The sequence below is a fragment of the Pungitius pungitius genome, chromosome 14 (assembly GCF_949316345.1).
Source record: "Pungitius pungitius chromosome 14, fPunPun2.1, whole genome shotgun sequence".
Taxonomy (NCBI): Eukaryota; Metazoa; Chordata; class Actinopteri; order Perciformes; family Gasterosteidae; genus Pungitius; species Pungitius pungitius.
The window spans coordinates 2,026,175-2,040,760 of NC_084913.1; the positions used below are offsets into that span (position 1 = coordinate 2,026,175).

A 14,586-nucleotide genomic window follows, 5' to 3' on the forward strand; every position below is an offset into this window, starting at 1 on the left:
AACGGGTATAGATCCATTTAGGGGTCTAACATACGTCCACAATATTACATCACAAGAAAAATGTATTAATACAACCAACCAACGGAGTAGTTCAAATAATGATATAATCAATCATAATTTCTATTCAAACCTTTTAGAGCTAAAGGGCTTTTTTTGTGAAATATGTAATAAAAAATGCTTCTTAGGCCTGTCCGTCATTCAACAGACTGCAGAGCCTGACCAGGGGAGTGAGGGGGCGGTTCCCTGTGTGACCGACCATCACTTTCTACATCCACTGATGTAACCCCCCCCCCCCCTGCCCACCCCCACCTGTGGCACTGCTCCCGGACCCAGAGCAGCAGGGCCTTCTTGGCAGAGACCCTGAAGCGGTGGTGCAGCGGCGAGCCCCGGGGGGGGGCGGGACTGCCGCAGGCCGAGCCTCTTGACCGGGTGGAGCGGGAATCCAGACTGGCCAGCGACTCCATGGAGGACTGACGGGAGGAGAAGGAGAGGCTGCTGGCCAGCTCCTCGATCTGAGGGAGACACCAACGCAGCGCTTAGTGACCACGTTTTATACGTATTTGGAGGCTGAGGGAAAGTTAGGAAGATGTGAAACTCAGATACGGGGGGAGGAAAAACTACACGTCTCGTCTGCCGTAGAGCTTAAATAATTAAATAACTGTAGCAATTGGTTCCTTGCTACATCTGGTTTGATCCTTGCTACTGCCTCCAGGAAATCTTCTCAAATATAATGAGACGTTGTTTATTAAGAACAGGACATTTCTAAAGACATCAAAGCGGAAAAACAACAAGAAAACATAAAAGACAGGAGGAGAGAAAATGATGAGGATAGACTGACATGGTACTGCAGAATGATGGTCCATATGAGGCCCAGGATGATGGACGGTTTACCATCAATGATGTCAGGAATGTTAATGTTGACCAGTTTGATCTGTGGAAAAAACACGACACTTCTTACAAATGACTGTGATGTCATCACTTCTTCGTTGTTTGTCTGAAAGTGTTCAAATCATCATCATCATTGAATTACAAAAACGTGTTGTCGCCGCGACCTTTGACCACTAAAACATGGATGAGTTCCTGCTTGAGGTTACGTTCCCCAGAGGGAGAGAGCTCAGAAGCACATTTACCGACTTGCTCTTCAGAAAGGAGAGGGCCTTCTCGATGTTGCTCCGGTGCTGAAACATTCCCCGGCCTCGCTCCCGACTCTGCCAAACACAACCACAGGTCAGTCCGCCGCCGGGCTTTTATTTTGAAAAGCGGGTTTGGGGCGGTGAACTCACGAGGCGCTGGCCGCTCATCACCTCCAGCAGGTCCAGCAGTTTGGATCCGTCCCGGAAGTCGTTGAACAGATCCAGGACCCTGCAGGGAGGCCTCCGCTGTGTCACACACACACACACACACACAGACACACACACACACGCACACACGCACGCACACACACACGCACACACGCACACACACACACACACACACACACACACACACACACACGTGTAGTAATGTTGACGTGTGATACACTTAGTATGCAGATATATATATACACACACACATGTCATGTCATATATACATATATATATATATATATATATATATATATATATATGGAGGCCTTTTTGAAAGCTTCAGATGAGTCGCTCCTTGTGACATCTAATTTAACTCTTCGTACATTTTACAGCTGCTTTTCTTAGAAGCTGACATTTGGGAGACGATTCTTCTTCTCCTGATAAAGGAGGTTGTTGTAGTTTTACAAGTGACTGCGGCACCACCATGAAATCGGCCCCTTCGTGATGGAGAAGGACTCCGACATGTGCTCTAACGTGAAGAACTGAACGAGTCCAACGGGGCCCATGAGCTGGGTGGACATCCTGAGGGTGGATCGGGGGGGTTTGGTTGGTGGGTGTGTGTGTGTGGGGGGGGGGGGGGGGTGCGGAGGCCGTCTGTTGCTGTCTATCTGTGAGCTGTGAACCTTGCTCCTCGATGCTATATTTACAGGCTTCCCCACCTCCAACCCAACCGTCCTCTCCAGAGAGACACAGATAGACAGAGAGGGACACAGATAGACAGAGAGGGACAGAGACACAGAGAGGGACAGAGACACATGGGGTAAAACCTTCCCCGGTAATAAAAGCTTGTGGTGGTTTTATATGATTTGGATTTTGCACACAAGTCTCATCGATTCATTTTGGTTTTCTTTGCTCCTTGAGAAGAACATTTATAATACAGTCACAATACGTCTCTCATACGAGGAACAGAGGAACCTGTCTGAGATCAATAGGCAGCCACTTGATCTGCACACATGAAGTAGAACCAAAAACTGTGCTAATATATTATATATATATATATATATATATATGCTGGCGATGAGGGTTAGTCCACATGAGATGGAGAGGCGCTGCGGCTCACCTTGGTCAGCTGAGCGTTGACCCAGTTGGTGAAGGTCTTCTTCTGAATCTGTTCTTGTTCCACTGGAGGAGGAGAACACATCGTTAACTTTCACTTCCATCCACAGTGAAGCACATTTAATGCACATATGCAGCTCTTAAGAGCATCTTCAGGTCAGGCTGCAGGAGAAACATCATGAAGGACTTGGACAGCCACAGGTTTATGGGAAGGAACCAATCTCAACGTTGACCCTGTAAAGGGGGGGGGGGGGGGGTTAATGTGAATGTCAGCAGGTAATTTCATGAGTCATAGAGCCAGCTGGGAACACTGTTCTACCAGGTGCGTACACACTTTCATTATGAAGGCCGACTGAGCTTGCAGATTAGTTAGACTACCAAAATAAAAGCCCAAATTACAGCCCACTGCGTTCCCCCGTGTGAGTTGAGCCCGATCTCACAGCGGGTCATGTGATCAATAGCATGGCGGTCACAGGTGTGCGCTGTCTGCAGGCAGAGGATCATTCAGCAAGAACACAGTGTCTAGTACATGTTGTCAGCTCAAATACTTGTGCTTTCATTTTTAGAAACTAGATGCAGACAGAGGCCTGAGGAACGGTGTCACTGCGTGCGTAAGTGTGTGTGTGTGTGTGTGTGAGCTCTGTCACCTTGCAGACTAATACCTCACATCGAGGGAGCTCTTGTGGTTCCTGAGTAGACGTTAGCCGGTAGCATTAGCTGGTGGCGCTACGTACCACACTGACGCACTCGCTCTGTACTCGAGGCCCTAACGGAGCCAACGCAGACACCTGATAGGATGACCCAGCGTGTGACACGCTCTAACTGTGGCGTGTATTCATTCAATCACACATCAAGACGGAGGTCCTTGCAGACGAAACCAACAGAGTTCCTGACCCGAGAGCTTTGAAAGGTTCCAACGCTTTCTAATTAGCTGAATACTAACATGTGAACCGGGCTGAAGGCCAGAGGTTCTCCTCCTTTACGGACCATTCTCTGCTTTGATACGTCTCACAGCGAGCCCACTCCACCGAGCGTCTAGTCTTAATCACAAGGAGACAGGCGGATGGAGGAGACCCGACAGGCCCGTTGATCCCCGACCTTTAAACCCACCAATAACCACGTTGTCGTCTCAGTGAGGCGGCCAGAAGAAGAATGACAAAGTCTTTATACATGAGTGATGAAGGCAGAAATCTCTGCACAGAAGGCAAGCGTCACATTGTGTCCTCATTAAGTGTTTAATGAGAAAACATGAACGCATTGATTAACTATTCTCTGTGACTAAACAGAGTTCCACTATGTTCTTTACGCTAAATGAAAAATAAGCCTCCTGTTGTTGCTCCAGAAGAACACATCGTGGTTCTGAATACATTTCCCAAAGCATCGCAGTAATTAATGAGCCAAAGGTCTATTGTAGATTGATATCTTACATTTACAAACAGCACTCTGTGTGCAGCTGGAGATCAGCTGTTGTGCAGAAGGGAGAAGACTGATAATCATATTAATTAAGATTAGTGTGCCACTAAACCTAAAAGATCCACAGCATGTAAACAAACTCACCCATGATGGGCTCACTCGTGCTGACTCAGCAGGAACACACTCATCGGTTCGGCCCAAACTGCTCTCGTCTATCCACCGAGGAAAACATTTATGAAACTAGTTTGAGGGGGAGTCCAGTCGAACCTCGAGCCTGCGGGGGAGCAGGTGAGATCCACCGGGCTCCGCCCACTTTGAATCCGAGTCACGAAAGGATTCAGACCTGCCGAAACAAGACCTGCAGCAGCGCTCCTGGGTCACGTGTGCTGTGATGAGCTGGAAAACCCGAGTCAGACCCTAACGTGCAAATCTCACCTGGTTTCACCCAACGATAAAGTGCTGCGTGGGTAACAAGGGACCACGGAGATCAGGTGGAGGAGGGACAAGAAGCTAAATAGTAACATTTAGATTTATGGATTTTTATTCCGGCCAACTGCCTCGTGACCTGCAGAGGTACACCCAAACTGTTAAACATACAAAGTCTATACAAAGCTATAAGTATGCTTCAATAAAAAGCTTGAATAAAAAGGACATCATTTCAATGACCATGAATGATGTCGACACGCCAATCACGGCGACCCGCTCCGATTACTGATCATGCAAAAAGGCTTCCAGCCCCCGTGTGGCCAGTGGCCCAGAGCTACACGGAAGGTCACGTGACCACGTGGCCGTGACGCACACAGCCTGCTCCTTTGAACGCAGATAATCACTTTAAGAGCATCGGCGTGTTAGAGGACCACATTACGTGTGCACGGAGCCTCGCTGATGCAAAGACGCTTCACCGACTCCTCCAGAACAACGAGTCCCAGTCCGTGTGTGAGGAGCTGGTTCGTCAGGGCGACGTCATCCATTCTGCACAGTGACATGCACGGCTGCATGGAGGCTAGAAATGGATTCTATGGCTTCCACGAGTCTCCACTGTGTGCAGAGAGCAGGCAGCTTGTTCTGTATGCTGCATTTATTCCTTTATTTTTACCTGTTCTCTCAGTGGTGTAGTTTAATAATTTAATAATAATATAGTCTCAATCAAAGGAGAGCTAAAATAATGGCTGATCCACACCTCTATACGATATCGTAATTTGACTAGTGAGCACTTGTTTTATTTAATTATAGGTTTGGTTATTCACCAGGGATGAAATGTGCTTTAGGTGCAGCAGGTTCAGCAGATCACACCGAGCACAACCTCAAACTAAAAGGTGATAAACGGACAAACTGGGAAACCAGTTGTGCTGTTTAGTACCTGCAAAAAGACCACAGACACAATGTATATGGGGGGAGGGGGGTGTGGGGGGGGGGGGCACTGACCCTGGAGCAGCAAGTGCACGTTGTCGATGTCCAGGGGGATGAACCCCCTCTCCATCGGATCATCTCGACTGCAGTCTGACGACATGCTTTCTCACCCGCGGCCCCCCAGCAGCATGGCACGGCTCTGAGGGAGGAGACATTCAGCTTAGTGCTTGAAGAGCAGAACCGGAACGACTTCTAAAAATGAGCAAAGGTTGAATCTACATTGTGATGCTGAGTGATGATGTTGCATGATAAAATAGTCAATTACAATATTTAACAAACAACTCAGGTCATTTAAAAAGTGAGGAGCAATGAAACCGATGAGGGCATCATCTAAAGAACTATGATTGATTCATTTGATGTAACAGGGACCAAGCCCTTTATTGCATGTTTAGTCACATCAGCATATTGACAATGATGAAAAAGTCCCTTTTATCACATAAGTAAAATTCAAAAATACACAAAAAGGGCTCACAGTGCTTCACAAAGCACGGATCACACAGAAGGACCTCCCCCCCCCCCCCCCCCGGGTAATTGATCAATCAGAGGCCACCCCGTCAGTCTGAGGGCCGGGTGGAGGCTCTTGGGAGCGGCTCTGGCTTCTCTCCTGTTCCTTCTTGTCCCGGGACGCAGTGTGAAAAGCACGAAGCCTTCGATTGGATCAGAAAGTCTTTTTTGGTCGACAGCTGATCACAAAGATGATTGACAGCTGTGGAGGACGGACAGGTGAGCGAGGCTGAAATAAAACAGCAGTGTCAGCAAATGTCAAAGCAGCACAAAAAGAAGCTGTTGGTTTTGTTTTAACCTGCCGGAGGGGGGTTGGGTTGGGTGGGGGGGGCTCATTCCAGTGAGCAGATCGAAGCACATTCTGTTTAACAAGCTTTCGATGCCTCGCAGCACCCAACGAGTACAAAGCTGCTTGTTCAAGTACGCCTCGCTCTGCTGGTGCAAGACAAGCACGCGGCTCCTGAAGGTCAAACCCTCACATAATACATGTACGCGGTATGTCAGGGGGGGGCACCAACTCCTGGATCTCCAGAATAAGATGAAGGAGATTGTGTTTCTCAGTGTGAAGAATTGAGATGAAGAAATGCATCATATGATTTGCCCACTGGTCACTAACAAAAGACCCTGGAGGGGGGGGAATGCCCCCCCCCCCCCCACACACACACACGAGAAGAGGGGTCCCACATTACTGCACGCACACACAAGGTTGGGGGGGTGAACCGCTACAACTATGTCAGCTATCCCAAGGCTTCAAGTCAGCTGCTGACAGGGAGACCAGAGGAGGGAGGGGGGGGTGGACAGAGGAGAGAGTGAGAGAAGATGGGGGGGGGGGGGGTAGCTTTAAGTCGGTGAGCTCTGAGATCTCGTCCTGATTGAAATGGGAAAAGGGGGCTTTTATTAGTCTGTTGATCTGAACACTACAAACTTTTATTGTGAAACACGCGACACGGGGTCCTGTTTCAAGTCGGCTTGTTTGTCAGCAGGATTACGGATTGAAGGGAACGCAAAGGTCATAGGTCAGGGAAGAATCCAGGAGTTGGATATTGGAGTTTGAAGTGTTTGGTTGCATCTCTTTGACCGTGTCAGAAGGGGAAAGGGAGGAAGCAAAGAACAGGTGACGATAGAGGGAGAGATGGACGGGATGAGAGAGCAGAGCCAGAGAGATGAACAACATCAAGGAGAAGAAGGAGAAGGTTACCAGTTGGAGGCAGCGAAACAGAGAGGAATCCTGTGACAGATCACAAGTCTCTCCTGTCAGCTCTAATTGTGGCAGCAAGGCAGAGGGCAGCGGACCACATGGCACACTGATGTGGAAAACCAACAGGGGGGGGGCGGCGTCATGAGACCTGCATTCAATGCGCTTTAGAAATAAATGTATGCCTGCTGGAGGAGGAGGAGGAGGAGGAGGAGGAGGGTGAGCAGCGCATTGGATGGATCAAAGCTGCCTGTTTAAAAGTCTGCGTCGCCAAACAGCGGCTTACGAGAGCTGCCTGTGTCACCTGACGTCCCCAAGGTCTTCAGGACATGCACCACCCACCAGTCACCCACATCCTCAAATCAACTCCCCCCTCGGGCCAGTCAAGGAATGGAAGCTGACACACGGATTGGGCATAACTAAACTGATTTGAAGTCCTGGGGAGGAGCACTGTGACATCATCGATTTCTAGAGAAGATGTAAACAAACACTTGGTGGAGCACATGGAGCACATGCCCTCACGGCTTCAGGTTAGACGACACCTTCCTCCACCGGTGGCCTCCTTCCTTCTCAATGTCAATGTCATGACTGTCCCTGCAACAACAGCTCTCTCCCTTTCCCTCCCTCCCTCCCTCATTGGTTCTCTCTAAATGATGTGCAGAGGTTTCCATATATCACCAGCCTACGGGTGTGTGTGTGTGTGCGTGCGTGTGTGTTGGAGAACCTGTCTCACGCAGCGTGTTCCCAGACACACCCTGGAGGATATGAGAGTAGTGAGAAAGGCAATCTCTGCTTTCACTTTACTGTAAACACAGCACAGATAAAGCTGTTAGAAAAGGGCACGATGTCGGGACATGACAAATGTCTTTGGTGAGCGTTACATAAACAGCCATTTATCTGGAGAAGATTTAAGTACGAATAAAGATTTCTCCCCCTCCTTTGGGATGGCTTCTTATTGTTATGCAGGATAAACATTAGCTGAGAAGTGGCATGCAGAGGCAGGTGGGAGCCGTAGTCCCTTTCCAGCCTCACGCCTTCTGACCAGCAGTTACTGGGATCCAACCTTTGCGATGGGACCGTCACACGATGCCCAGCATGCCGCCAATCCAACCGCCAGGCAATCCAGTGGGCTTAGCAGGATCCCTGTCAGGCCACTACGATTATCATCTCATAGGTGGGTTGTGTCAATGATGCTCATCTGCTGAAGCAGCTCCAACAGAACTGTTAGTGGGTTCTCAGGCCAAAACACTGTATTTCACCCGGAGTGCTATAATGATCCCCGTCTTCCAAGAAGAGGAGCAAGGTGGCACTTTAGTTCTTCAACATCAGCAATCCCCCAAAAACCAATAACTAAGTGACTATTCTAAACTCCTCAAACAACAGCCTTTAACTTCACTCACGTCTGCTCAGAGCTTTTCATTAAATAATCTATTATCACAGGACACAACATGTACACGTCATTATACGCCCCCCCCACCCCCTGCTTCATACTATCAAGTGATACAAAGTGCCCCCCTCCCTTCACCCGCCCCATATCACTGCAGGAATGCGAGATAGGGTCTATGAAGCTGTCAGGGGCCACAAATAGCAGCAGGGACCTTCAGATCAGTTCACTGAAGCCCTGTAAAGAGTCCTCGAGGAAGAACAGGGCACTTCTTTTGTTTGCTGCCCCGCACGGCGTAAAACGGCCTGTAAAGTAGTCTTTGAAGAACAGGAGCGGGGGTGGGAGGTCACGATTACGTCACAATACCTGGGATCAGGTAGCCAATGAGCCAGCGCATGCTTTACAGCTGCAGGTGTTCCGGTGAATGACAACCAGGTTTGAAGCGCGTCCTGTACTTACATGCGGCGGTAGGGTGCGCGTCGTGCGGATGAAGGTCCGGTCGTTAACGTGGAGGAACTGATTCTGCTCCGTAGTGTCTGGTGGGGACTGAAAGCTGAAGCGACGTTTGACAGGTCTGCGGTCTGCAGAGGCCGGACTGTTACTGGAGAAGCCAGTGCCATACTGGGGCCTAACACACACACACACACAACTCACCGGCTAAGGGCTAAATTTAGACAACCAGTCACGGATCAACATACACACAAGCCCCACTCCAGTCCGGCACTGGGGGCTGTCACCCGGGTCAAAAGTTACAACCTGAAGTTGAATTTCAGCTGATCTGACGCGAAAGACACCTCAAACCTGGCAACCTCAGTGCGACCAAGAGCGCGAACGTAAGGTAGCATTAACTTAGCTAACGTTAGCATACATTCAATTGTTAGCATACACGTTACCTACCTAACAATACTTTGTACTTGACATTAATGTTACGCTCATGGCATTTCATAAACATTGGCTTAAACAAAACCAGGTTAGTACATTTAACAGATGATAAGTAACAAAGTTAACTAGTGAACGTTTTATGTACTTCCGGTATCCCGTTGCTCGCTGTACTGCTAGCCGACCGGAAGTCAACTTGGACTGAAACTGTTGACCTTGAAAACAGAATTGCAATGAAGAAGGTTCCTTATCAAAATCTCTGCAAAAATGAAAAAAAGCTACTCCATCCAGCTATGCTGCTCAGTCATTTCGTTTTTACACACATCCTTTTTTTGCCAAAAATATAAAGTTCATTGCTAACATTAGCTAGCATTAGCTAGCCACTGCTCGATATGATGCAAACACGTTTTCTAACTTTCACTGTCATTTCTCCTGTTTTCCAGGTACAACGGTGGTAACTGCAAAAAAGTAATACATTGTTATTACCAAATTAATTTGATCTTGTATTAGAAGCGTGAAATCCTAACATTTGTTGGTATTACAAAGGTTTGGTCCAATCACAGCTAAATACTATGTAAAAGTAAAATAAAAATGTGTACAATCTTAATGTTTTTTAATACAAGGAGAGGGCTTTTAGGCTAAAGCTATAAAAACTGGTAAATATGCAAATGTTTTAGCACTGTAACATAGGCCCATTGATCCTTGTGTTTCCCTCAATTGCTGAAGAGCAGACACAAAGGTCAAAGTTCACACAAACTGCTTCAACTTTTCAGACAGCATGCGGCTCCAAAGTACGAAACAAGGTATTTGTATAAGCATCCAAGATTTTTTGAAAAGATCAATAAGAAATGAGGTTTAAGAGGTCTCTAAAATAGTAAAGATAAAGTTAGGACGCATATTAGAAGTTAGTTAGTATTACTGATCTGAGGTCAGCAAAATCAGGAACATTTATTACCAAAAAGGAATTTGACTTGGCAGTGGGTGCATAGCATCAGACAGTAAGACAATGGACAACAAGACAGATAAGACAACATGGTGCCAGAATTGCATGTTAACATGGACTCTGTTGTGCATCACTTAAAAGAAATAAAACATTTATTGTAAAAACAGAAAAAATTTACTCATAAGCAACACACAAAAATGATAAGGGACACAGTGATGAGAAAGTATGCAAAATATGGAAAAGGCCTCAAAGAATATATTAATATCAATAAGAAGAAGAAGAACATTAAACTGCATGCTCAAAGGTCACAGGTGAGTATCAATACTACAAGTGAGCACCAGAGGTCAGCACCGCATCATGGTACTGCTGAGTCTGACAGGAAGGGTTTAGATGTTCCTTCACATTCATTTCCAGCTGTTGGCTGTCGATCTTCAGCTACTGGGGCTAATGGGGGAAACGTGCCTTGCCCAAGCGCAGTGGTTTGGCATTTAGTTTTTCAGATTGACAAAAGGATGAGTTTCAAATCCCCATAAAGTGTTTGAACTAATAAATACAAAGGGACACAAGATATCTTTAAAGAGACACAAAACAACCACAAAGAGACAAAAAACATCTTGAAAGAGACACAACATGACCACGGAGAGACACAAGACATGTTCAAAGAGACACAAAACAACCACAAAGACACAAAAAACATCTTCAAAGAGACACAACATGACCACGGAGAGACACAAGACATCTTCAAAGAGACACAACATGACCACGGAGAGACACCCCCCTTATAACAAATATAGACAACACGAGGACAAAGACACACAAAACCACACAGGGAGTCCAAACCAGTGTAAAGTCTGTCTCATTCCTGTGGAGGAGAGATCTGTGGCCCCCGGGGGCCGTCGTTTCATAATCCGCCCACGCTGATGGGGAGATGGTTTTTTACTGTTTCCATGGCAACAAATGAGTTGTCATGCCCCTCATTGAAGCCGTTTTGGGGTTTGGTTGTTGCTTGTCAGCCATGTTTCCTCTTGTTTCCTCTTTAAAACTAAACTCTACAGTATTAGGAGCCCTCTGATGCACACATTCCCCCGGACTCAAAAAGGCAACTAGTTCATTTACATTTTATTAATACAATTCAGTATTTCCCCTTAAAAGTGAATGGAAGCACAAGAAAAAAAAAACTAAATCTTAAAAGAAAGAATCTTTCATTCGAAAGCCGCCAATAATTAGACTGCGAGGAAATCCAGGCTCACGGCCTTTTGTCCCGGATCCCAATTAACGTCCTCGTAATCCTCTCGGTTACCCAATGACACGCACCCTGCCCCCCCCCTGCACATGGCTCCATCACAGCTCCTCATGGGTAATTCTTTCCCCGACAGAGTGAGGAGCAACAGGGCCCCCGAGCGCCAACCCCCCCCCCCCCCTCCCCCTCCCGCTTCTCCTGGCTCGTCCCCATTTATTTCCTTCTCCCTCTAATCTCACTTTAATTGCTTGGCCTCAACATTCAACTTTAGTTTTGACAATGATTCATTTCCCGAGCTCCTCAAGGGCGGTTCTGCCCCGCCGGCTGCCCGGGGGGAGGGAGGGGGGGCTGTTCGAGAGGTAATTTCTTGATGAGGTGCTTAACGAAATCAATGCTTCCCCCCTTTTCTTCACATCTCCTCCTCTCGATGTCTCTCCTGCAAGAACTTAAACATGCAGAGAAACAAAGGTGAGACATGGAGGGGAAATGAAGTGTGGTGAGGTCATTCCAGTCGGCGTGTGAGAACAGGAGCAGGGTGATTGAGATAGCCCCCCCCACACCCCCCCCCCTAACAACTTCTTCTTCCATGTGGATGAGTGTGAACAAAAGGGGAGACTCTTCTTCTGCTAATCAAGCTAATGGAGCGGGAACCAGATGTTCAAGGACAGGTAGAAGTGGAAGGGCCCCCCAGGGCTGCGGTGGTGCGGGGGGGGGGGGGGGGTCTTGGTAGTCAGTGGGGAGGGACACCTCCTCTAAGCGGCAGGACGGAAGATGATAAAAAGGCGCTGGCTTGTCCCGTCAGATCCATCAGGCGGTGGTCTGAGGAGGTTCCTGCTCGCGGCTTCAGAGCGACCCTGAACGCATCACTCTCGCTTCCCCTGAACGCATCACTCTCGCTCCCCCTGAACGCATCATATACCTCATATACCTGCAGCTCGGAGGAGACTCGACAGTCAGCAGATGACCCAGCAATGGTGAGGGAAACTTCTTCACTGCTTCTCGACAGCTCGTTTTTTTGCACTGATCTCTATTTGTAAAACGCGTTATTTATAAAAAGTGACATGATAAAAATGTTTCGGTGAGATCTGTTCTAAAGCGAAGGGCGTGGTGAGGTGGTGAAGTGAGGAGGGGGCACTCGGCTCAGCGTTCTTAGGAATTCAAGTCCTTGTGTAGTCATAAAGAATTCTGCAGTATTCATCATTCATGTCATTTATGTCACAGTAAAATAGGGGTCCAACCTCAATGGGCTCATTTTGCTGCTTAATATCCTGCTTTTTCATTTTAAAAGCCCAGTTTGCTTTGTTATATGACCTTAAAGGTCCAACTGCACATTAGTAAGTCATTCAGCATGAAGTCCTCATAACTGGGGGGGGGGGGCATGGATCATGTGGCCCTGAGGGAATAAACCTCTTATGGGACGTCCTGATGCAGCCTGAGGGTCAAAAGCAGCAGAATCTTACACTAGTACACACCTTCAAATTATGTAGAACTAGAAGAAATATAGAAAGATCACCACAAAGCTTAAGATCTTAAGACCCCCCCGGTTGGGATTCAGACCCTGCCCTGCCTTAGTGCCATTGAGCAAGTCCCTTAAAATCTTCCATCATCTTCTCTTTTAACTCCATCTTTCCTTCACACCAAGCAATTGATATAAAAATGCCCCCCCCCCCCCTCCCCTCAGGAGGTCGGGGCTGCTGCTGCTTGTGCTCTGGGTCTCTCTGCTGCCGGACGCCCCCCCCCTCCATCGGGCCGAGGCCGTCAAGCTGCGGCGCTTCATCGGCTGCGCCGTCCGGGAGTTCACCTTCCTGGCCAGGAAGCCTGGCTGCGGGGGGGTGCACGTCACCACCGACGCCTGCTGGGGGCGCTGTGAGACCTGGGAGGTGAGTGGGGGGGGGGGGGGGGGGGGGGGGGGGGAACAGTATCTTCATCCGATTGGATGGATGTCTGCTGTCTCGTTGTCTGATTGGGTCTCAAACCTGAAATGTAACAATGTATCAAATGTAAGAGCGTCCTCGTGTCCTTGTTCCGTGCCATCAGAAGCCCGTGCTGGACCCCCCCCACATCGAGTCCCACCAGCGGGTCTGCACCTACAACCAGACGCGCCTGGGCTCCGTGCAGCTCCCCGGCTGCCTGCCGGGCGTCGACCCCTCCTTCAGCTTCCCGGTGGCCCTGCGCTGCGCCTGCGGCGTCTGCGTGACCAGCAGCACCGAGTGCGTCACGGCGCGCTGACCACCAGTTAGCCTTGCTATCCCAGGATCCGACCTGTGACCTTTATGACCCGGAGGTCATTCTGATTGATGTCTTATTGATCCGGCTCCATTTAATACGACTAACTAACCGTATGGTTTTAAAAGGTTTAAAAGCCAATTAAAGATGCACATTAATGAATCCCCTCTCCTCCTCCTCCTCCTCCTCCTCCTCCTCCTCCTGACCTCCTCCTCCTTACTGCTTCGGCAGTGACCCTCCCCCCCCCCCCGGTTATGTTATCCATCACTGGTAATTAAAGGCTGAAGGACGGGGCTTTAACCACGTAAAATAAATCATAATTACATGAAACTCTGTTTCTCTTTGTCTCTAAATGATTAAATTGATGGTCACATTTTACTTTCTCCATTTTCTGTCATATTTCAATGTTCTTGGCAATATTGTATTGTTCTAATAAATTTCGCAGGGTTTTCTGCTTAAATTGTTTCCGGTTTCGTTAACACTAGAAATCTACTGAAACAGTAACTCTGACCTTCACATAAAAGCAGTCAAAAAGCTTCTTTGATCATGAGTTCATGTTCAATTATTGCCGATGATTCTTTCCATGATTCCACGGATAAAAAGAAAGGAAACATCAATCAACCTTCAGTCACATGACACACCATGCAGGCGGATGAAAAGGTAGCGTTGTATCCTCGGGGGAGACCCTGCTCCCCCCCCCCTCCTCCTCCTCCTCCTCCTCCTCCTCCCCCCCCTCCTCCTCCTGCTCCTCCTCCTTGATGTTTGTACATTTAGAAAGTATCCTGTCTTTGTCGTCGCATCCTTTATTCCTCTCAGTCGACGTTTCACAGAATCGGACACGATGGATTTTCTTCTTCATGAGGCCGAGTTTCATCTTCTCCGCGTGCAGATAGAAAGTCCCGCAGGACGCGTTCCGCCTCCCCACAGACCCCGAACGGACTTCTGAGCAGATGATTAAAGGTTGTTACGTAAGCTCCAGGCCCCCACGAC

General features: G+C 48.2%; 2 protein-coding genes across 2 annotated transcripts in view; one reads left to right on the top strand and one right to left on the bottom strand.

Annotated features, from left to right (window-relative positions):
- The window catches only part of syne2b (spectrin repeat containing, nuclear envelope 2b), a 78,462-nt gene extending 69,583 nt beyond the window's left edge, over nucleotides 1-8,879 (bottom strand). The window contains exons 1-7 of the mRNA XM_062557460.1: nucleotides 8,768-8,879; nucleotides 5,241-5,364; nucleotides 2,407-2,468; nucleotides 1,284-1,379; nucleotides 1,131-1,208; nucleotides 839-931; nucleotides 310-512 (exon numbers count right to left, since the gene is read on the bottom strand). Of these exons, the coding sequence (XP_062413444.1) occupies nucleotides 310-512; nucleotides 839-931; nucleotides 1,131-1,208; nucleotides 1,284-1,379; nucleotides 2,407-2,468; nucleotides 5,241-5,325 (617 nt within the window). The 5' untranslated portion in view covers nucleotides 5,326-5,364; nucleotides 8,768-8,879. The remainder of the gene's footprint in view (nucleotides 1-309; nucleotides 513-838; nucleotides 932-1,130; nucleotides 1,209-1,283; nucleotides 1,380-2,406; nucleotides 2,469-5,240; nucleotides 5,365-8,767) is intronic.
- Nucleotides 8,880-12,166: 3,287 nt separating this feature from the next.
- On the top strand, nucleotides 12,167-13,759 carry gphb5 (glycoprotein hormone subunit beta 5). Its single transcript, XM_037486184.2, has 3 exons — nucleotides 12,167-12,344; nucleotides 13,052-13,250; nucleotides 13,408-13,759. The coding sequence occupies exons 1-3, from the start codon at nucleotides 12,331-12,333 to the stop codon at nucleotides 13,597-13,599; spliced, it is 405 nt and encodes a 134-aa protein (XP_037342081.2). The 5' UTR covers nucleotides 12,167-12,330; the 3' UTR covers nucleotides 13,600-13,759.
- The last annotated feature ends 827 nt before the right edge of the window (nucleotides 13,760-14,586 follow it).